The sequence below is a fragment of the Pelecanus crispus genome, chromosome 5 (genome assembly GCF_030463565.1).
Source record: "Pelecanus crispus isolate bPelCri1 chromosome 5, bPelCri1.pri, whole genome shotgun sequence".
NCBI classification, from domain to species: Eukaryota; Metazoa; Chordata; class Aves; order Pelecaniformes; family Pelecanidae; genus Pelecanus; species Pelecanus crispus.
The window spans coordinates 81,716,612-81,741,051 of record NC_134647.1 but is presented as its reverse complement, the minus strand read 5'-3'; the positions used below and the strand labels follow the sequence as shown (position 1 = coordinate 81,741,051).

The 24,440-nt window shown below is 44.0% G+C and overlaps 1 protein-coding gene across 2 annotated transcripts in view; it reads left to right on the top strand.

The window, feature by feature from the left end:
- The first annotated feature begins 459 nt into the window (after positions 1–459).
- Positions 460–24,440, top strand: part of PLPPR5 (phospholipid phosphatase related 5) — a 44,890-nt gene continuing 20,909 nt past the window's right edge. Inside the window, exons 1-2 of one of the 2 annotated variants that reach the window (XM_075710539.1) lie at positions 460–690; positions 23,921–24,053. In XM_075710539.1, coding sequence (XP_075566654.1) covers positions 460–690; positions 23,921–24,053 — 364 coding nt within the window. The remainder of the gene's footprint in view (positions 691–23,920; positions 24,054–24,440) is intronic. The other variant, XM_075710538.1, reaches the window with a different exon arrangement.

Below are 24,440 nucleotides of genomic sequence, written 5' to 3'. Positions count from 1 at the left end.
TGCCGGGCTGCGGCTGCCGGGGGGGCGAGGGCTCCGGGATGGGACGGGACGGGGCGGGCAGCTCCGCGGCGTGTGCCCGCCCGCCGTCCCGGCAGCTTGAGCTCAGCCTTCGCCGCCGGTGCGGAGCCTCCTCCTCCTCCTCCTCCTCCTCCTCCCCGGGCGGGCCGGGGTCCGGCGCCGCTGCCGCCTCCCGGGCGGGGCGGGGCGAAGCCAGCCGCCCCCTCCCGCCGCCGCCGCGCTCCGCCCGCCGCAGGCAACCGGGGCTGGAGCCGCTGCCGGAGCGGCGGGCAGGGCCCCCGCCTGCCCTGCGAGCCCTGCCCGGCCCTGCCAGCCCTGCCCGGCCCGGCCCCGCCGCCCCCGCCCGCGGTGGATGCCGCCGGAGCGCACCGCCGAGGAGGAGGAGGAGGAGGAGGGGGAGGAGGAGGAGGAGGGCTGCCGCGGCCGCCGGAGCCCACGTACATGCGAGTGGCCTCTCCGCTCACCAGCATGCTTTACTTCCAGATGGTGATCATGGCAGGGACCGTGATGCTGGCTTATTATTTCGAGTACACGGACACCTTCGCCGTCAACGTGCAAGGCTTCTTCTGCTACGAGGGCGCGTACCGAAAGCCCTACCCGGGCCCGGAGGAGCGCAGCGCCGTGCCCCCGCTGCTGCTCTACTCGCTGACCGCAGGCGTGCCGGTGCTGGTGGTAAGCAGGGGCCGCCCGCGCCCCCCTTCTCCGGCAGCTTCTTGGGCCGGGGGGGGACCCTGGGGTGGGCCCCCCCCCCGCTCCCGGGGCTGCCCCCCGGCGCCGGGGCCTCGGCGGCAGCGCTGCCCCCCGGCCGCTGCCCGCCCCGCGCCTCCGAAGTTTATTTTTAGCCCCGATTTATGTAATTGCCGGGGCCCGTGCTGCCAGCCCCCCTCGGCTCCTTTCGGTAAAAATAATCTTTCTTTTTCCGACGCGCCTGGCGGCTGCAGGCAGGTGGGCTACCTGAGGGAAACCCCTGGCAGCCACTTCGCTAAGCCTTCGCTCAGCAGTAATTAGAAGACCCCTCCGTCGGTTTATCTCCTTTTTTTATTATTATTTTTTTGAAAGTAGACCGATGTGTGCCAGGCTCCGGGCGCAGTCCGGCTGGCTCCGTGTCACGGGCACTGGCGTGCGCGCAAGCCGGCCCCGCGTGTCCGCGATTGCCTGTGCTCTTCTGGAAGGCTGGGAGAGGCGTCCCTGGAATGAGCCGTGTTTCCCTGATTCCCTTCGGGGTTTGGGGGGAGTAGCCACCAGGGGAAAAGCAGTGAGATGGCTGCCCTTCAAGGTGCTGAATGTACCATTTGTGCTGTCGGATAAGGAGGGCATTAGCATCGTTTAATAAACCCCGACCGTGCTGTGGAGCGAAGCCCGAGAGGGGCTGAGATGCGAGTACTGAACCATCGGCGATGGGTTATGTAGACTCACTAGGTGCATGCATGGTTACACGAGCAGAAACTCCTTGGAAAGAGTTTATTTCAATCGGCTGTAAGCATTAGAATAAAAAAAATCACAGTAAGAAGCAGCCTCTTAAGATAGCCATTATTAGTTTCACAGATTAATTCCTCTGCAGAAAAATATACAAAATAAGAGCAACCTTTATCGAGGTGATCCTATGGTAATCCCAGACAGAATTCCCTTCTGCATTGTAGCACCGTGAGGTCTCGGATGGTATCCAGCATAAAACCTCATGGCCAGGCTCAGCCGTAGTGTTGGAGACTTTGTTCTTTTTTTCTAGGGGTTGAACTACATCAGTTGGCAAAACATGTTACGTCGCCTTTTGGTTTCGTTTTCCTCTTTATTTTAACATCAACTAGTAGGCCATTTTATTTACCTGTTTGTTTGTTTGCTCTTTCGAACCCCCAAATGCCATTGAGATTTTGAAGGGTTTTCTTTTGTTGGTGATGTTTTTTCTGTTGTTTGCATGTGATGCTTGTTTTGCTTTTAATTCTGTTTCTTTTGTTTGGCTCAGGAAGTTATAAAGGTTATGTCAGATATTCGTGATGAGCATCTGTTTCTCCTAATATGTGTCAGCAAAAGGGATTGGTAGTTTCCATGCATTTCCTGGGTGCTAGGTGATTACGTCAGAGAAATCACCATGACATTTTGGGTTGGCAGTCTTGTAATTAGCCTTGCTAAAAAGCTAGTAATAGAATTTAATGATATTTAACTGTGTTTCTTCTCTCAGTCACCAGTCTCTTGGGCAAATGACGTGCACTGGGAGGTCGGGGCATGGAAAAACCACATTGCAGGTGCCTGTGTTGCACTTTTTAAAAAAAATTTTATTTTATTTTATTAAATGGAGAATTCAGCCCCTGCGAATCTCATGACTTCAAGAGCATTAAGCCTAATTATTAACATTGTTAAATAAAGGCAACGTTTTTCAGGCTTTAGACAGAATTCTGTTCCGATTCTCCCTGCGCAATCCTCCTGGACTCAGTGTTTACACGGGACAGCTCTTGCTCAGTTGTGCAGGACATGAACGTTGCCTCTGCTTATTCTTGTCGTTGAATGAAGCGGTGAAGGTAATATTTCTTCACCAAAGCAACTTGTATGCTTTTAGCGGTAGCTGAACTTCCTTCCCAAGATTTCAGAGATTAATTAGATTCTCTTCTGTTTCATTTGTTTATCGTCTGTGACAGTTTGAACACAGATGTTCTCTGTAATATTTTTTTTCTATAAATAAAATATAAAAATGAACCATGTGACAAAACCATATTTCTGCCTGTAAAGATACAAACGTAGACCAGTGAAGGAAATGGATTTCTATGAATGAAATTGTACTTTTTTTTTTCTTTTAAAAATCACTATTGTAATGGAATATAGTTTGTTAAATACTGTGATTTATGAGAGTTTAAAAAAAAATCCTCTTTTTTTTTTTTTTTTTTTCTTTCTGTTAGTTTGGTGTGTGGGTTTAATACTGTTTCTGGAGTTATGAGATAGAGCAACAAAGAGTCTCTACTTTGGTATTCAGGGTCACTGGTTTTGGTTGGTTGGTTGGTTTGGGTTTTGGTTTTTTTTCCGAGGGATGGGGCTTGTTGAGTTGGAGCTGTAGAGTGCTTCAAGGTAAGCCAGGTTCACTTAATGTGACTCAATCAATGGCTCCATTGCAGTGAGTTTTAATGAAATTGCTCTAAAATCAGAGAATAAATGAGGTTTTCCAGTGATTTTCCTCTTTCCACATGCCTGTTATTAAAAAACTGAGACAGTAAAGTACCAGTAGCTGGATCTGTCTTGACGAGCATCCCATCAGCAATGGGTCTCTCGCTGCTGTGAGGCTGTCACACGGCGGCTCGCCCAAAACTCCTGAGCCACATCAGTGCTGCAGTGGTGGAGCTGAGTGTCAGGCCACGCGGCAGAGCTGAGTGGTCACAGGGCAGCAACACGCGTGTGCTGAGATGTAAATGATGAGCGGGGTCGTTTGATGCTCCAAACTTTTCAGCTTAGTCTTTAAAACGCTACTTCTTGCTAATGCATTCCTGCAGCCCTCGTGCAGCATTGCTGTCACGCTTCCATTCCTGAGTCCGTCCGCTTCCCAATCCCGTCTGCCCCCATGCCACCCCAGGACAGATGCAGCTGGCTGTCAGGTCACAGGTCCTCAGGAGCCTGATCTGGGACATGGAGTTGTGGGGCAGAAGCAGAGACTGCTTGCTCTCTCCTGTAACGCTTGACTTGCAGGTGCTCTGGTATGGGAAAGGGAAACTGTGACTCAGGGAAGGGGGTTTGGGGTTTGGGATTTACTGGGCTTGTCAGTCTACAGTCTTCTGTCAAGTATTTACAAAGTATTAACCAAGTATTTGGTCAGGCAGTTGGACTAGATGATCGTTGTAGGTCCCTTCCAACTGAACTATTCTACAATGTCTCCTAGGTCATGTAGGAGCTAGTAAGAAATTAAATTGTTGTGCTGTTTACTTCAACAGTAATCAATTTATTGTCCACTAGTGGACATATCTGCTTGAAGTCCTTGCAACTTCAGAGTTGTCCAGAGAAGCTGTGGATGCCCCATCCCTGGAAGTGTCCAAGGCCAGGCTGCTCAAAGCCCCATCCAACCTGCTCTAGTGGAAGGTGTCCCCACCCATGGCAGGGGGGTTGGAACTCAATGGTCTTTGAGGTCCCTTCCGACCCAAACCATTCTGTGATTCATAGGTATAACAGCAGTTGTAGGAAACCTGCAGAGGAATCCAGCAGCCGTTCTGTAGGATGAGAAGAGCTTCTTCCTTTCCCTTTTTCCAGCTGGTTTCCCAGCTTTTATGCAGGTTCCATGAAGCGAAGCAGGATACCTTACAGCGTTGGTTTTCTGTGTTCTGTGGATTATCTCTAAAGCCTGTATGCACTGTTCCTTATCTGTTAAATCTGTAGTTTATGAGTTCTTCCACTGGAGAATTTTGAGGGCCCAGATGTTTTGGTTTGCTTGTTTTGTTTTTAAAAAAAGGCTGAAAACAACTGCAGCTTAACATATAATGAAATATATTGTCCGTTCCAATGTTTGACTGTTATTTGTGGAAGGTCTTCCCGGTCGTACCTTTAGGCCCAGGTAAACTAATGCCTTGAGTGAGTACATGTGTTTGCATAAGGAGCAGTAGGCAGACTAATGGTAAAGTGTTCTACAAAATGTAGATGAGGTTGAAACTATGATCAGAAGAATGTAAAAGCCTAAGTATGAGGTTCTGTGATGGAAGAACGAGGCTCCTGGAGGCCATGCCCGTGTGGGCTCCCTTTCTCCCATTCTATGATTTGTCTTTGTGACTCGGGGTTGAAAGAGTACCGCTGGCTCTGCGCTCCCCCCCTGTTACTGTCTGTAGCGCTAACGCCCGGAAATCCGTGGTATACTGAGGAATTCTCAATACGCTTTTTTTCTTTTAATTTTTATCTTTGAGTCAGATGTGAAGGTGACAAGAAATACGCTCTTGATTTGAGTCTCTTCGAATATGGAATAAGCATAAAAGTGCTTGTTGAGAGCTCGATGCTATTTAAGCCATTTCCCAAAGTGCCAGTTCTTGCTCAGTGGGCTGGTTGCTTTTTTAGACTTGTTATGACAGATGTAGCTTGGGAAATACATGTCAGTCTAATCCTTTAGCTTCCAGTAGAAATGGTTTGTGGAACTGTGAGGCTAGTTTCTCATGTTTTCAGAATCTATAGAGTGATCAGTTCCGCATTATTTCTTTCTGGTAGATCTTAATAATTTTGAGCTCTCTAAAATACTATTCACTGCGCTCAAGGATTCTTTTAATGAATCCACACGCTAGTACGGATTACTTAAAATGTCAAAACTATTTAAGCAATAATTGGTGTAAAACTTAATGTCTTGGACCTAAGATGTACACTGACTGTTGCAGAAAAGCCAGGAGGAGCTAATGACACACTTCCATTACGATGTGCAAACAGTTTTATTATGCAAATGTTGTTTGTTTTTATTTCCAAGTAACAAGCGGATGATTACTGTATTTATTCATAAAATATACACTGTTCTATTTGCCTAGAAGAATTCCTAGCATATTCATATTTTTCTCTGTAAACCAATTAAAGACTAATTTGTTTTAGGATAATCCTCTTAATATCATCATTGAAAAAATATCTGCCATTCAGACATGAAGTATTGTATTTTTTTTTTTTTTTTATTTCAGTAGACTGGATGAATCTTTAAACTGGCACATCCCAAACAAGGAATGGATGTGAAAAATCAGGCATTCTGCCTTCAGCTTAGCTTTAGTCAGTAACTTTCTCCTTTCTGATCATTTGAGGAAGGAATTTTGAAACCTGGCAAAAAAAAAGACTGTGAAGTGAGAGATGCAACATCACTGTTCAGGTATCGCATTTACTGTACCTTGATGCTTTAAGAAAAAAGAAGATCATTCTGTGAATAATGAGGAAGAGAAGCTACCTTTTGAAGGATCAGCACGAATTTCATAAGTCGTTCTTCTTCAGTGTCTTTGCTGATCTCTTAATAGTTCCAGGTCTGAGCATCTCACGAGTAGCTGAGGGATGCGCCGAGCCCCGAAGGAGATGCACCGCTCGTTTCCAGCACATGGCTCTAGCTGATGCCGTTGCCACGTTCCTGGCTCACTCTTCCTTTTTGAACCTGCCTGGTCCCTGTTTTCCTTCTGGCACCTATGATTCCGTGTGCTGTGGCGTCAGGGACTGATCGGATTTTATCAGGCTGAGTTTTCAAAATGCTCTTGTCAGAGTAGCTTCTAGTTAGCCTGTAGTTCACGGAAACTGTTCTACTCTGATGTAAGTGCTGTACGTGAAAAAGGGTGCTGGACTGTGATCTGTTTCTAGGACATCAAAATGGTCTGTTATCTGTTACAACTTGAGGAAAAAACACAATTTGGAATTAAAGTTCTGAAAAATAAATATTTCTGGCAATGTCCTCTGTGATTTGCTATGCCAGGAAACTGGGAATTTACCTCATACCTGAGAACTTGAGATGCTTTTCATTCCTACCTTAGAAAAAAGCGCTACCTTCACAAATGTTACTTCTATCTATTTTAGGCTGATTATTTTTCTACTTCATGGCTGGTACCAAGTTGCTTGAGCTTCTGTGGACGCTTTGATACTACTGGAAAAAACTAAAGCACAGGGAGAGGATCAAACAGACTTTTCTCCTGCTCTGCTGCTCACAGTAGAAGTGGCCTCTGTGCATCCTGAGGGAGACTAAGCTTCTGCCAGAGAGAAATCGGGGAAACTTGATAAATAATGCAAGGCTGCACAGTTGCCAGCAGCTCTGTGTTACAGGGCAAAAAAATTCTTAGAATATGTAGTGAGGTATTCAAGCATTCATTTTTATGTACATCTTCTAGAGCAAGTTAGAGGAATCGCCCAGCAAAATGTTCAGTCTGTCCGGGTGCTCTTTTTCAGGAGCAGTAAGCTTTCTTGCTAGGTAGGTAGCTGCAATATTTGAACATCTCCCAATGCTGTTTTTGAAATGACAGTGGTAATGCAACAGAAGATTAGAATTGCACATCCAGACTCGTGTGAATTGGGTAGACTAAACTTAGCCTCTGAAATCAAATGGAAATGGTTTTACTTGCATGAGAAACTCTCTTTGGCTTCTTGATATATGACCTATTTCAATAATCCTGGAATATCTTGGATTAGCTGAAGCTTATTTATGTATCCTTTTCTTGTTGGCACATTTGACAGCTGTTGAGATGTTGCATGAAGAAGGAATTGCCAGAATACGTTGTTTACTCTGTGATCATGCTGTTCTTCAAGGGCCCATTTGGTCTCTGTCTTCATAGTTCTGCCTCAACCTGTATGCACAGCTGCAACTTCTTTTCCTTGATAGTTTTCTTCTTCCATTCTCACTTTTTTGGGGGGGGGGTGAAGATGAAAAACATGTAAAACTTGCTGCTTTTTTTTTTTTTTAATGTGCAAATGCTAGGGACTGCAGAAGACCACTTTTTTGGAAGGGGGGAATGCCAGCAGGAGATGCTAAAGCTAAGGACAACTTATGTTGTGCTCTTCCTTTGTGTAGGGATAATTGCATTGCAACTTTACTTAAGAATAAAAAGTAAATCACGCTGTTAAGGTCTGCAGTAACTTTGTGTGCCAGATGTCAGTATTGGCCTGTTGGGACACATAGCAAGGCAAATACATGGTTTGATAGTCTGATGCTGGTTTTATCCCAGCATAAAACCACTAATCCAACAGAGCTGTAACCAGGAGAAACAATAAAAGATTTGGAACCATTGCGGCTTTTCTTGGGAATTCTTCTTTATCTGCCTGTCCTCCTCTTGGGCTGTGATGGCTTACATGAACAGTGCCTGCAGAAGTTATGTTTGTACTTCCCATTGAACGTATAATTTCTGCTGTGCTTGCTGTGCTTGCTGTGCGTGCTCTTTACAAACACGAACAATCTCGAGGCCATACGCTTCATCCCTTGATGGGCGTGCTGGAAGTAAAGCGGCAAGCAGATGTGAACAAGGCGGACAGGGTTCTGTTCGCAGCAGCTGAATGCCTGCTTGTCCTATAAACGATGAGCTTCTGTTTAAGTGAGAAATTGTTAATCCAACTAATCCTGTGCGATTAGGGAACTCGTATGCATTGTTTGTAATCTAAAATGGTAGGCTTCAAGTAATAATCGGTTTCTCAACCAAACAGTTCTTACTCGTACATCATGCAGGATTGAGGAGATGGGTGTCCATATGATACATAATAGATGACAGCCAAACTAGAATTGTAAGTAGCTTTAGCTGTGTTTTTCAGCCTTAAAAGCAGAGTGATGTTTAAAAAGCTTTACAATGCTCTTGCAGCATCTGTCAGATACGTTGGAGTGAGTGATGGCCCGGCTTTCATTGTAGAAACACAGAATGCTTTGGGTGGGAAGGGACCCTTAGAGCCCACCCAGCCCAGCCCCTGCAGTGCCAGGGACAGCTTTAACCAGCCCAGGGTGCTCAGAGCCCCGTCCAGCCTGGCCTGGGATGTTGCCAGGGATGGGGCCTCCACCGCCTCTCTGGGCAACCCCTTCCAGTGCTTCACCACCCTCAGTGTAAAACATTTCTTCCTTATATATAAAGGAAGGAAAATTTCTTTCTTAAATATAAATTTCTTCCTTATGTGTATTTTTCTTCCTGTCGTGGCTCAGCCCCAGGCAGCAGCTCAGCACCACGCAGCCGCTCGCTCACTGCCCCTGCCCCGCTGGGATGGGGGAGAGAATCGGAGGAGTAAGAGTGAGAAACACTCCTGGGCTGAGATAAGAACAGTTTAATAGTTGAAATAAAGTAGAATAGTAATGCTAATAGTAACAGTATAATAATGATAATAATAATAATGATATACAAAGCCAGTGATGCCCAATGCAATTGCTCACCACCCGCCGACTGATGCCCAGCCCATCCCCGAGCAGCGATCGCTGCTCCCTGGCCAACCCCCCCAGTTTCCATACTGCCCATGACGCCGTATGGTATGGAATGGCCCTTGGGGCAGTTGGGATCAACTCTTCTGGCTGTGCCCCCTCCCAGCTTCTTGTGCCCCTGGCAGAGCAGGGGAAGCTGCAAAGCCCTTGACTGGCATAAGCAGTGCTGAGCAACAACTAAACCATCAGCGTGTTATCAGCATTCTTCTCCTCCTAAATCCAAACCACAGCACTGTGCCTGCTGCTGGGAAGAAAATTAACTCTATCCCAGCCGAAACCAGGACACTTCCTTATCATAAATGGTTCTTATTTAGCAGAGGTGTGGCACCTCATAGATTGCAAATAGAAAGCCTAGCTGAGGTGGATATACCACATCTCCAGTGCTCAGGAAACATGTACATGTGACATGGTGTTTTCATGAGGAATATCCGTTGTAAACAGGCTAGTCCTTAATATTCACTCATAGGACAGTGAACATGGTATTGGAGAGGGACTAGGAAAGCAAAAGTTATAGCACTTGCTATCTCTGATCTAAGATCACTTCTGTTCACCTGCAGGTGGGAATACATTTATTTGCAATATAAAGCACTAAGAAATCTGCAGTAGAAAAATTACTGTATGTATTAATATTTTTTTTTAATCTGCTATTAATGTAATAAATTGTTCAGTACCACTTCAAAACTGACTCTCAATCCTGGATGCTATTTCCTGGGACATGAGGCACCATAAAAATCCCCTCTGCTTATGCTGGGTGAAAACTCAGTAGGCTGTGGATTCCCCTTCTGCTTACCACTCTGGACAATATACACTGTTAGCTGTAATTTTGCATGTATCGTATAAATGCATCATAATTATCCGTTGTATAATTAATATACATTATATATTTATATGGAAAATTCATAGAATGGTTTGGGTCGGAAGGGACCTCAAAGACCATTGAGTTCCAACCCCGCTGCCATGGGTGGGGACACCTTCCACTAGAGCAGGTTGGATGGGGCTTTGAGCAGCCTGGCCTTGGACACTTCCAGGGATGGGGCATCCACAGCTTCTCTGGGCAACCTGTTCCAGTGCCTTACCACCCTCACAGTGAAGAATTTCTTCCTTGTATCTAATCTCAATCTGCCCTCTTTCAGTTGAGAGCCATTGCCCCTTGTCCTGTCACTACATACCCTTGTAAAAAGTCCCTCTCCAGCTTTCTTGTGGGCCCTCTTCAGGTACTGGAAGGCTGCTATGAGGCTGCTATATTTCATTAACCTTACATACTTATTAATGTGCAACCAATTATAAATGCAACATAGCTATGTTTTAAGGGCTTTCTTTACGAATAGTATTTTTCCTTCTTTGCAGATATTACTTCTTGCCTCTTGCCCATGTAGAGTGAAAAACTAGAGGGTTTTTGTTTTCTAAATAATAATAATAATTAAAAAAGCTATCAAGAGCAGAAGTCAGCCCAACAGTATCCTGCTGTTCCGATTCTTTTTTCTTTCTCTACATAACATTTTGAAACACGCCTTGTTTTAGGCTGGTATGTTTCATGCTGTCTCTAAAAGGCATCTGAGTCATGCTTTTTTTTTTTTTTTTGTGTCATTCAAACTCTGAATAATATTATGAGGACTTTCTTTGGTCAATTTGTAGTTTGCCTCTATATAGAATCAGTAAGTGGAACTCAGCTTCCCAGTCTAGTTATTTTGGGTAGTAATAGGGATTTCTGTGACCTGTCTGTAGCAATTTAGGGCTCAGACGTGACTGAATGAATTCTGCTTAGAGATTTGTTAATCACAGGTCAGCTGAGCTGCAGTAACCAACCGTGCACAACTTGCAGCCTGTGGGGAGCAGGAGGTGAAGTATTTGAGCTTGACCTGCTTTAATTAAGACCTAGGCCAATGCATGTTACTTTTTTGGATTTTACAGAGTGGGTGCGCCGACTGTCCGTAACATGGCTCTGCTGACAAGTGGGGACCTCTTGGTCAAACTGCTCCTGGCTGATGTCTGAAGTCTGACCTCCCCATTCACAGAAGTGCATGGCTCTGTGCATAAGTTCATCTCTACGCAGAACCACAAGTGGACGTGCCTGAGTTTCAGCGCGTACTTACTAGTAGTTTGATCATAGAATCGTTTAGGTTGGACAAGACCTTTAAGATCATCCAGTCCAATATGTACACAGGTTGAGCTTGGTGTCCGGAGCCTCTCCACTGCTCAGTTTCTGCCTCTCCTCTTCCTATGGGGGATGCCCTTGGACCTGCTGGGGTGTACCTGGGCTCTGCTGTGAGGCCAGGCTTGAGGCTGCTGCCATCGTGCATTCAAACCGCACAGACGTGCGTCTGAGCGTCCGAGAGGCCCGAGGAGCTTGTGCTGCGTTGTACTGTAGGCCACAAGCGTGCTCATGTGAGCGGTGGTGAGGACAGCCGGCTGTACGATAGTCCTCACTGCCCTCTTTGCCAAGCGCTCGCGCTTGACTGGAGTCAGCGCTGCAGTCAGTCACGGGGACTCTTTCCAGAGCACTTAGCAAAGGCAGATGAGATTTGCAGGCAGGCTGACCTTGGGGTATGCAAGTAGTTTGCAGACATCTGCAGCTGGCAGAATGAATGTACGGAGCTGGGTTGTGAGCTCTGTCGGGCTTTGCCTTGATAAACAAATCTGGCCACCCAAGCAGGATGTACATTTAGGCTTTACTGCCTAGCTGTCAAGTGGTGAATTGTGAAACTAGGCTTCTCTGTGAAGCACGAGGAGATTTGTGCCCGAAAAGAATTATACAAGAGCTAGCTATGTACTAATTGTTAATTCATTATCTTGGTATTGGTGGGGTTTAATCACATGCTTCAATGCTGCTTGAAATAGCAACGCTTTCCCGAGATGTGTTTGTGAATGAGTGTGGTGCTGATAGAATCTTTTTATTGAACCACATCCATTTTAAGAGTCAGTATTGCAGTTTTACCCAGTATTTCTTTTGTTTATGAATTGACTGTGATTGTTGTGTGATTAGAAGTAGAAGGAAATCGTAAAGCAGAGAGTATTTCTTTAAAAAACTCAAATATATTTACATATGTGAGTGTGGGTGCACAACGTGCTGCCAGAAAATAGTCACGTTCATATGGTTGATTTGTATCCATAGTTTAGTTCACATGCGTTTTTAACCTTGAATGCCAATGGCAAAAAAGTAATGCCTGAAAGAATTAGTTCACCACACCAGAATACCTAAAAAGGTTATCGTATCACCGAACGCGTGAAAGCACCTTTCAGCACAGCATACTTTGAACTTCTCTCTCTAGTAATAACTTAACTTGCTCGAATAATGAGAGGTTACATCCAACACTGATTAAAACCACAATATATGTTCATACATTTACATAACAATTATGTGTTTTATCTAATACCCCTTTGTTGTCTTCTCAGAGAAGACCAAACGCCAACTCTCATAAAGTCTGCCTTGAAGACAGCCAATGTCAAAGCTTCACAAGATCTAAAATTTTTAAATAGACTCATTCATCCTTAAAACACTTCTCTCACCGCTTGAGCTTTTTTTGAAGATATTTGATAAAGCCAGCAACATGTTTGCTATTATTTTACAGTTCTATGCAAAGGAGGTGATCCTTGTTAAGGTAAACCATTATGCCCTATTTTATGAGTGGAAGGAGATACAGTCACATATTGAAGAAGAGTAGCTGGGCTTACTTTGGCCTGTAGACTTCGCAATTAGTTTTCAGAGTACCGTTGCATGCCTAAGAGAGCTGTTTTTATACTCTGCTGTCTTCACAGCAAAGTATACAATCTCCCCTCTGTCTTGTAGGCATTTCCTGTACTAGGAATTTTCTGCTAAAATTTCCTACTCTTGCTGCTCCTGTTTCAGCTCATTGGCTGCTGTGCTAATGAGGGCACTTGGGACTTCCTCTTAATTCAAGCACTGCATTGTGTAAACTCCTAAACAGGGTCAGACAACATAGTGTTGCCAGCTGCACATCTGCAGCCATCTGGATTTGCGGCAGGAGCAGTAAAATAGACATTGTGTAGCGGAGCTGAAAGAGTGACAAGAGCGGTGCAAATCATATTTGCAGAAAACCATAAAGTAAATGCCCCATATTTCATCTACAGGATATACAGAATCGTTACTGAAACGGTCTTTCTACGTGTATATGTACCAAATAAAGACAAATGGGATATGCTACTGCTATGCAATGTTCTGTGAAAAAGCTTGCTGGCTCATTCACTACCATTGCATTGTTAAGAGAAAGAGGTAAGTAATTATCAAAACTTCTGGTGCTCATAAACAGCTCTCTGCTCCCCCTTCTATGCCTTCATTAAGGTTCTGTTTCTGGTAAACATCAGTATACTGATTTATTATAATAACATTCTTAAGGAGAAAGAATTGCACACTGTGAAATGACAGCTTTCAGGTCTTAGGGAAGAGATGCAGGTGAATGGTCACACATCGGTTTCAATCTGTATCTTTGTTTGGGGCGTGTCTGGAAGAGGAACTTCTGATCTCTTTTTCTTTCTGATCCATTCTCACTGACCAGCATCTCTAGTGACCATCCCGGGAATGACATGCCGGGTCTGCCCGAAGTCAGCGAAGCTTCAGAGGTTAACTTTGGTAGAGCCACGGTTTCATTCGCTTTGACCGTGTCACTGAAGTGTCAATACAAGTTGCAGTCTCTACTTTTCTTCGAAAGCTTTTATTTGGTCGTTTGTCTCCTGGCTTTCACAGGAACTAGAAATGTGGATTAATGCTGTCAGGGTTTGTTACTCAGTAGTTTTACTGCTGATTTTGTGCTGAATATACATGTTACTCACAATTAACCCCCATGTGAGACAGCTCAGAATAAAGTCATAGTTCTAGATCAGGTGCTTCCCATGCAATGGCTTTTGAAGTGTTTTTAACTCATTTTTGATGACACCTGGATCCTTTGCAGTAATGCTCACAATGTGAAGACTATAAAGTATTCTAGAAGAAGAATGACGCCAAGGTAATACGCTCAGGAGTGGTCATTACAGTTCTGGACTTTCCTTTCTGATTTATCTGACCTGTTAAACCTCTTTCCCAAATATTTAGTACTACTCCCCTGTCAAGTTGGCTTGGCTTCCTAGTTTTGTTTTATTATGTTCTTGGGATGGCATTCAGAGCTTCATTTGACTGAAGTATTGCTCTTAATCTGGAGTGACATAGGTTTTCACGACTAATCCAGCCCCTGTTGAATTTAGTGGGGATGTTGCCTTTGATTTCAACAAGAAAAAGATAATGACCTTAATGTATTTGATGGGTTGGCAATTATACTGTAGCCTAAGATAAATTGTAAAGGAAGAGGTGCTTGTACGGAGGCCATTGTAATAGAGGTGGATCTAGTTATGTGCTTTTGAAGAAAGCTATTTTATTGTGAAGATAATTTTTAATAAAGAAGTGTGGAATTGTTTTATTGAGCTGTCGACTTAAATTTATCATTATGAATCAAATACTGATTGACCGTAACAAAACACAAGTAAAAAAACAATTACGTGTATATGTTTTGCAGATGCCTATTGTGCCACAAAAATCCAGAAAACATCTTTTTGTGGAATCTTACAGTTATTAATCATATGTGCAGCCTGTTTTTCTCATAATTATGTTAAAACACAGGGTGCTTATACTGGTACAGTGTTTGGTCCTTCAGTTTCAGTTGTTTGATGACGATGGCATTTCAGGGAAAGTGGCTTTCCTTGAACTGATCTTGGGAATAATGCATCAGCAAAATGTGGCTGGTCTTGAGTAGAAGTGAGATAGAAGTAAGACAGTGTGAAAAGCAGGAAATTCAGATATTCTCCGTCCTCTGAGCCCCCGAGAACAGTTGGCTCCAGTCATCTGCTGACTGTAAAACCACTGCTTTGTGACCAGAATCTTTAAGAGATGCCTTTTATGTGATCAGTTTTTATTCAAACAAGGATGAAAGACCGTTTATGTTGAATTTTGCAATTGAATGTTCATCCTGGGTAGAAAAGTGCAGTTGTGTAGATCACCTAAGGTTTAAAGCACAAAGTAACATTGCTGTTGGAAATGATCGTTGGTACGGGTATCACGAGCATCGGTAATGTGCTCATCAAGGACTAATGTTTTCAACATGCACAGAAGGGTTAAGAAGCCAATTTCCCTCAACAGACAGAACAAAGTAGTGTTTTCTTGGACAGGCGAGAAACAAAGGGGTTTACCAAGGCCAGGCCATAAGGAACCACAGGCTTTTTCACATGTATCACTTGAAGCCCAGTAGACTTCCTTGATACAGCTGAGTACAGAGCTGAACACGCTGTATGGAATTCATAGAATCACGGAATGCTTTGGGTGGGAAGGGACCCTTAGAGCCCACCCAGCCCAGCCCCTGCAGTGCCAGGGACAGCTTTAACCAGCCCAGGGTGCTCAGAGCCCCGTCCAACCTGGCCTGGGATGTTGCCAGGGATGGGGCCTCCACCGCCTCTCTGGGCAACCTGGGCCACTGCCTCACCACCCTCAGCGTGAAACATTTCTTCCTTATACCCAGTCTAAATCTGTTCTGCTTTAGTTTAAACCCATCACTCCTTGTTCTGTCACCACAGGCCTTGCTAAAAGCTTGCCCCCCCCTTCCTGCAGCCCCTCTCAGCACTGCCAGGCCGCACTCAGGCCTCCCCGCAGCCCCCTCCTCTCCAGGCTGAGCACCCCCAGCCCCCCCAGCCTGGCCCCGCAGCAGAGGGGCTCCGGCCCTCGGGGCATTTCTGTGGCCTCCCCTGGCCCTGCTCCAGCAGCTCCGTGTCCTTGTGCTGAGGGCCCCGAGCCGGGCGCAGGGCTGCAGGGGGGTCTGCCCAGAGCGGGGCAGAGGGGCAGAATCCCCTCCCTCGCCCCGCTGCCCACGCTGTGGGGATGCAGCCCAGGATGGGGTTGGCTTTCTGGGCTGCCAGCGCACATTGCCGGCTCGTGTCCGGCTTTTCATCCCCCAGCACCCCCAAGTCCTTCTCGGCAGGGCTGCTCTCCATCCCTCCATCCCCCAGCCTGTGCCGATACCGGGGGCTGCCCCGTTCCAGGTGCAGGACCCTGCACTTGGCCTTGTTGAACCTCAAGGTTCTTCTAATAGGGAAGATAAATAGCAGGTCTTTGAACATTTTGGTTTTCCTTGCAAATATTATGGTATTTTAAAGGTTGAAGCTAAGCACCTGAAAAAAGAAAAATTTTGATGTAAAGTTCTTTTTCAGTATTCCTGATGAAATAATTATATGTAACAACCACCTTTTTCAAGTATCACTTGGCGATTAGGAGACTAAAATTAGTTGATCTCTGGTCATATTACAACCCACCTTCCTAACGAGGTGTGTTTGTAGAGTGAAGGGTGGAGCTTGGAAGCTTTGGATAATGGCATCCTTGTTTTTGTGAAAAGCAAATGAGAACAACTTAAAACCTGTATGAATCCCCATTATAAGAACTTTGTCTGGAGTATTTCAGCCTGAAGTAACTTTACCTTTTGAAATGTGAATTGATGTTTTTAGAAGGCAGTTTTGAATTAATTCTTTTCTCTTCCCCTCACCATTTTCAGATCAAAATTACTAGGTTTTTTAGTTGTTGAGAATTTTCTCTAATTTTTTTCCCTAGCTTTTGGTGATGTGCTTTAAAATTAGAAAAGCTTGCTGCATGGGCCAGAATTCTCACCGAAGTCTGTTATCTACTACCTCTTGGAATGTGTTCGCCAAGAATACTTCTCTTGGTATTGTGAAACTGTGCCAGCAGTTAGATAGTTTTGGAGCCAGGTGCCAGACACTTATTTGGCCCCCAGACTGCCATGTTACTGAGCTAGTTTTCCTAGCGTGTTGGCCATTTCTCATCCCCAGGAGAACTGCAGTGCCGAGCAGCTGGATACTTTTCATCTCACAGTGACAGAAGAGGTTTATAGAATCATAGAATTTTTTAGGTTGGAAAAGACCTTTAAGATCATCCAGCCCATCCATTAACCTACACTACCAAGTCCACACTAAACCAATCAAGGGTAGACTAGACTAAACCATGTCCCAAAGTGCCACATCTACCCGTTTTTTGAAGACTTCCAGGGATGGGGACTCCACCACCTCTCTGGGCAGCCTGTTCCAATGCTTGACCACCCTTTCCGTAAAGAAATTTTTCCTAATATCCAACCTAAACCTCCCCTGGTGCAGCTTGAGGCCATTTCCTCTTGTCCTATCACTAGCTACTTGGGAGCAGAGCCCAACACCCCCCTCCCTGCCCCCTCCTGTCAGGCAGCTGTAGAGAGCGATGAGGTCTCCCCTCAGCCTCCTCTTCTCCAGGCTGAACACCCCCAGCTCCCTCAGCCGCTCCCCACCAGCCCTGTGCTCCAGACCCTGCCCCAGCTCCGCTGCCCTTCTCTGGACACGCTCCAGCACCCCAATGTCCTTCTTGTGCTGAGGGGCCCAAAACTGGACACAGTATTCCAGGTGTAATAGGCACGAGCAGGGGATGTAATGCCAAGCGCAGTGGGTAAAGCGGGGCTGAATGCAGAGCGAACGTTCCTGTCAAGGCACACCCCGTGGGGCTGCGTGCTCGCCCCTCTGCTTCTGTTGCCGATCATCAAATGCAGGACCTGCTGTCAGGCGCCAAGGCTCGCCCTCTCTGGCGACGGCACGAGGCCCTGCTCTTAGTTACACCCCGAATAGCGGGGTCCTGGTAACTGTTTCTCAAAATTATCTTTTGCGTAACCAGACTTTGCTCCGGCATTGTGTGACTCCAGCCCTGGTGACAGCGTGCTGGTGCGCAGAGGCTTTGCCTGGTGGGTAATGCAGGGGTGCTCTAGAGGAGATGCCGTTTGCATCCGTGACCAATTGCTCAGTTAGGGGAAAAAAAGAAAAAGAAGCGGGGGGGGGAGGGAGGGAGGAAGCTTTTAGAGACACTATACTTAAAAATATTTCATTTTTTTCTATCATATGGTGAAGTAATGAATGAAGATAATGCAGAGAATGATGAAGTTGTCCATGTGTCTGTGATTACGTGCTCATGGGGTTCCTTGAAGCTCCTTGGTTATAAATGCTTGGTTATTATGTGCCTCTTGCTTTCAACGAGCAATAAAGTCTTCATGAAGTGAGCAACCTTTACCATTGTTACATACTGACTATGCGTACAGTGTATTACAAAGAGCAGTAAAGAATATTTGTCCCTGTCAGAAGTGACATTTGTGTTTAGTAGCATATAGCCATACTCTGCACTACAGAGAAGTAAAGCAGGTAATATTTGACTATTAGATATATAATCTTACACTGCTATTTTTCCTTTGTAAATGGCTATGAACAAATACACACCAAGAACTCTATTAAAATTTTGATATTTTTCTCAAAAAAATGGAGAGTACATACTTTTAAAACAATATATACTGGAACAAAAAAGGCTGGGTATTTTTTTCCATATCTCTCTCTAGAAAAGCAATTTTCTCTTCACATCTCTTTTCCAGACCTTCAGAAGCTGCCATGCGGTATGGTCCTATGTCTCCATGGTGAATGCAAGGGGGGATATTTTGTATTTACTCAATAGCAGACAGATTTATCTAGGACTTTTTTTTTTCATTTTCCTCAAAACTACTGGTCATTTTTTATTATAGAAAATGTACTTCTGTGAAAATCAACTGGGGCATTTGCTGTCAGTTTAAGCAAGCAAGAAGCAATGAGAACAAGAAGCAACACAAAGAAAATGGCCTCAAGGGAAAGCTCTGCATAATGAACTTGAAATTGCTACTGCTGGAAATACTGTTGCTGCTTTTCCTGCCAGGGCTGTCACCTTGCACAGCAATTTTAGCTTAAAACAGAGAGTCGAGCTTATCTACAGCATCACTAAAGTCCGAGGTTTATGCTGCTAGATCTTCCAAACTGTAGAGACCACCATGCTCTGTGGTACGTTGATGGCATTTTTGAAGGGGAAATAGGCCAGAAATAGCCCATGGTCTTGCTAAAAGTTAGGAAGAAAAGATAAAGAATAAGAACAACAAAGCCCATGGAAGCTGTATTTTTAAAAGAAATCTACCTCACACATTTTAAGTGGGAACTCATAAGTCAAATGAATGGGGAGGCCATGCAACTTAAATGATAACGATTTGCCTAGAGATACGGAGATCATCCCCAAGATTTTCAGCTCCAGTTCCCAGCTTCCCTTCCTGCCTGATAAGGAAGTATGAGGAAGCTCATTCTAGAGAGAAGAGCGGAGCTGTGGACCGCCCGAGATGCTCATTCCCCAAAGGGACAATCCCTTGCCGTGTTATTTCTTGAAGACGGTCTCATGGAAGCCTTGGTTAGGGTTCAAGTCATGCCTAAGTGAGAGAAATACAGTGAATGAAAAGAAGTCAGAAGAGACATTACAGTGCCACAGTGTTGTCAGCTGTTCTTCTTAACTGGAGAAGTTCAGGGATGAATATTTAGCGGTCTTTTTAATGCAATGACTTTTCAGTGTTACTCATCTATCTGAGCGGTTGCTGTAGCTACAGCATAACCCTGAGAATTGGCAGAGAGGGAATCGTGTATTCTGCCACGTTCCCTGGCCCATGTGAAATATTTCATGAACATTTGTATACCCTAAAGTAGGTGTTAGCTGGAAAGATCTATGAATGTGTACACAGAAATTTCTTTCTAATCCCAAATAGAGATTATCCACCTTAAATTTCACGATTTATCTTGTTTAAATGCATTAATATACTCTCAGGTACCTTGTCATCCAAATGAATGTTTAATTCTTACTTGAATCCGGGGTTTTTATAGGAAGTTACATCATATATGAGAAGGCAGTCCATAAAATAAACCTCATTAGTATTTCAGAAGTGCAGATTTAAGGTCATTTATTTATATAGGTGCTGGCTGTTGTAAACCATAGGTGACACCAGGGGAAGTTTGTTTATGGAGTCAGTTTACTGGAAAATCAACAAGGTCAGGGCTGCTCTAGCTCTAATATTTGGAATGAGTCATGTTTGACATTTCAAGTTGAAAAAGAGCTCAGAATTTAGAACCAAGTTAAGAATATACTGGATGGATCGTTTTGGGAAGGACAAATTAGATTTCTAAATTGACATGCGGTGCTAAAACTAGGAACAGCTTGCCTGGATTCAGAAAAATGACTAATATGGAAAAAACCTGAATTTATTTGGGAGGAAGGAATCAGTGCAAGGAATGTGTGCTAAATGCTGTAAGTATCCGGTACAGAAAACGAGGAAAGGGACAGGTATTGGGTGGTTGGCAATAAATATATTACAAGTGCAAAACCACCATGAAAATCATTTGGCTCATAAATTAATTGGGAGCTGAGAGGTGAAACAAGAAGAAATATTTATTTTAGATCTCACCCCTCCCAAACTCTGTTCCTGCCTGTCGAATGGGCTGTCACATCGCAGACAGGATACAATTGCCATGGAGATGGTTATGAGAACTTTTCCGGTAATTTAGATTTTGCTGGGTTAATACTTCTTTTCCATGCTTCCCTAAAAAGAAAGGATTATCTAAACGCTAGTTACAAAGTATGTATTAATACTAAATATCTTTGTGTAGGGGGATTTTTGTATTGTTCCTATCACGCGTTACATTGTGAACCAGGACTAAGGGGTTACAGATGGAAGCTGTAGTAGAACAAGGACCCGATCGCTGCCTGTCAGGTGCCCGCAGGGCGATCATTCTGGTCTTGCTCCTTCTTGGAACAGTTATGTACACTGCATTGCTACCTAAGGACTGTGAAAATTATTTTTACATATGTTCTTTAGAGTACTGGAAAGCCTGCACTCTGTACTGTTAGTCTTCAGGTGAAAATTGCTCTTTTCCTTATACTTTACATGCTGTAATTATATGTCAGAAGGTTTTCTCAGCCTTAGGGAAGGACAGCCTCTGCTTTTAACAGCTGTTAAAATATCTGTGAGCTGAGGATTTTAATATATATCATTCTTCAGGAAATCTGTGCAGTGATCTAAAGTAGTATGAACCTGTTAGACAGAATAAGGTAAAAGATACTTGTAATACCTTCACTTTTTTCATTGCAAATTATATTTCTATACCTGAACTTGTGTAGCTCTGTCCAAATGTTATGTTGTCAGAGCTTTCAGATTCTCCATTGCAATCCTTCACTGTCAGTTTTGGAATGTCCAAAAACTTTTTGCCCTAAGACCAAGAAGTACATGAGTAGTTCTGTTACATTAAATGTCACTTGTTGACTGGTTGCAACTCGCATATGCAGTGGAAGGGGTAATGGTGGTCCGCGTGCCAGAGGGAGTCCAAAAATTATTCCATCCTGGAATATGCCAGGCATGCAAATTAAAGGTAAAGGGCAAGAGGGAGATCACCCTCCCTTTCCTCTGCCCTGTAGAGCTGATTATTGTCAGTGGGGCCGGAGAGAAGAAGCAGAAGGAATTGCACTGGGAAGCAGAATCTCTCCTGGGACTTACTGAGATGGAAAAGACTTTCCTTCCATTTCTGAAACATCACTAGGCTGATTATTGAGATGAGCAGTGCTTGTGCTGAAGGATGGAGGAAGGAGAAGAGCTTTAGCTGCGCTGCCAGTACAGAAAAATACAGAACCTGTATTTATTGCCAGATTCCAGAAGGATTCTATGGAAGTTAAGCTACGGAAGCGTAGAGATGAATGCCTGTTGTGCTCAGTGGCATATCCCGCTCTGATTACTTCTGAGGGTAGAGCACTAGGCCTAGTATAGCAAAAAGTTTGTCTTTAGCCGAGTTCTGCATTGTTCTGACCCTTGCACCTACGTGTCCACTCTAAGAGTATTTTCGTTCAGCCAAGAACTTGAACGCTCCCTGCTGTTCTCAGAGCAGAGGGTTTTCTTCATCCAGGTCACCATCAAAGAAGGAGATGGAACAAGGAAAAATTGCTGCCAGCAGCAAGGACCTAGATGCAGCTGATGAGGACGGGTTGCTGGAAGTGAGGATCTCCTTTCCTATAACTGAATGAGCAGTTCTCCCATTTGCTAGCCCCAGCTTCCCTGCCAACCAAAAAGAAGAGCCTGTATTCCTAGATCAGCAGATTCAGAGGCTCTGCTCAGAGCTGGGCAGCTGAGCGTGCTGGCACGCTCTCTCTTTCTGTTCTTGCAAGAGGTTGAGCACTGTGTATCCCACATGCTTCCCTCGTGCTGGATTCTGCTTTTTCCTGGAGTCTGGAAATCTGCATAATTTCACTGAAATTTATTGAGATTGGCAAAAAACCCCTCAGTTAAATCTGACTGTGTTCAGGTTGCCTGGTCCCTGATGTTTCATTATTCCAGAAGAAAGAAGGGAGTTACTGTGACTCACAGTAAAAATCGTAGTGTTTCAGTTCTCATCTTTATGAATCATATTAAAGTGGTTTTTTTGTTTGCTTGTTTTTTTTCATGAGAGCTGTAGGGGTCATAGGGCTGAATTCTCCTTATCATTGCCGTAACGTTGATGACCTTGAATTCAAGGTTGAGTTACATTTCATATGTGTGCTGATCATTTGTTAATTATAGATGGAGGAATTGTACTTCAGTGTGCTGAAAATTTGCTTGTATCAAAGTAGAGAGAGGATACTTGTTAGTTCAGGTATGCAAATTTCTGTTTAATCTAAAAATTCCACTAGGACCTGAAGCCTGTCTAAAGTAATAGATGATGACTGTTCCTGTGACAAACTGAATTTTGCTTTTTACATGCTTGCTGCCACAGTTATTTTTGTTATTTTTGCCACATTATTTATAAGAAGCACTTTCCTCCTCTGTGTGTCACGATTTAGCTCAAAGTCATCTGTGCAGATCTACAAATAACTAAGTAAGGTCATTAATTGCGTTCTCCCTGTTGACAACAAACTGTCCTTATGAGCCATCACCTGTTTTTTGGTTTGGTTTGGTTTGGTTTTTGTGACCAGTGCTGTGTGTAGAACTGTTCAGACCTATTGTGATACATGAAAAGGTTTATAATTTACTGTTAGGTCAAAGGTTTAGAAAAACCTAGGAAATGAATCAGATTTGCTGGCATTTTTTCTTGGATTTGTGTAGTATTCAGTTCAGTTTGCTGGTCTTCGTTCCTGTTTATCAAAATGTGATGTACGTACCAATAAGCTTCACTACTCTTCATACAGAAGAGCGGAAGAGCCTTGCCTTTAAGTCCCACAGTGAATCAAAGCTGGAATACAGTGGTCGGTATTTGACCCTTCTCCTCTACTCTTTCTAATCATACCTCTGTGCCTGCCCTAAGGCTTCAGTATCATAGGTTTAGATAAATACATGCTTAAGGCTTGGCTTTGGCTATTAAGTCTCAATACCATAATTGTCATGAGTAAATTAGAGGTCATGTTTTGCTGTACAGGTAAACGCACATCTTAGAGGGGATACTTTACATTCAAAATGTATATTTTTCTTTTTTGAGTTGTGATTTTTTAAATTTTTTGCCAACTGTAATGTGAATGATCTATAGACATGAGAACTTTGTTCAGTTTGGTGTAATGAATGTGAAACAGGTCATGCTTAATGTTAAAATATCAGTGGTGGCACTGTGCTCAAGCATGAGGAACAAAGCTAAAGCCAGACTTTATAAACTTGGCTGGCAAAATATGAATCAAACCCTGTTAAGTACGCCTTGGCAAACCAATCCGCTGATGTGAACAGGAGCTCTGTTGTGATATTTTTTTTCCTTTTTCTTTTTTTTTTCTTTTTCCTCCCCCACCATGCTCCAAAACTTAGAGCTCAACCCTGTGAAGTGCTGAGTGTCAGTGAAAGCCACGTGGGAACTGAAGTGTTCAGCATCTTCCAGGATTAGGCCTTTACTTTGGTCCACATCTAGTGCATTATGCAATCTGTCGTTCTTGAGCTAATGGATTTCTTTCTCTTTCCCCTCATCCTGAAAACTAGGTTATGTTATGTCGATTCCAAGTCCTGGTTATAGAAGTTTATTCTCTTTCCATGCAAATAAAAAACCGCAAGCCGTAAGGCCTGTTTCCCTCGTAAGAAGATTAATGTACAGAACTTGGTTCACTTACATTGTCTTTTGTGCTGGTTTGGTCTTGTTTCTTTAAGATGAGATAGCCATTTCTGTAATATTAGTGTATTTTACTTGCTGTAATCTGATATACCATTTCTCTCCCCTTTTTTCTCCTTCCCTAAGATTATCGTTGGAGAAACTGCAGTGTTTTGTCTACAGTTAGCTACAAAGGATTTTGAAAACCAAGAAAAAACAATATTAACTGGAGACTGTTGTTATATAAATCCACTGGTGCGCAGGACCATCAGATTCCTTGGTATGAGCAAAATTAATGCTTTCATTTTCTGAACGGTGAGAGTGATGAATTATGTCTTAATTTTGACCTGGGGAAAATATTCAGATAACCATACAACATTTCATGTGCAGTCCTAACTCCGGTGCAGTGAGTTCTCTCCTTTTGGATAGCACATGAAGCTTCTTGGAAGTTTGGGTAAGAAAAGATAGTTGTAGAAACAGCAGTAAAAATAGAACAAATTGGGACCACGAGGGGAAAAAACAACCAGCAGGCCTGGAGTAGGGTGAAGCGGAGAAAGGAGACATCTTTGTGCCATATCTATCGTTGATAGTTTTGGTTGCGCACACGCATAGCAGCCAAAGTTGAAGACATTGGGATACAAATGTGTGTTTGAAGCCAAGCCCGGTT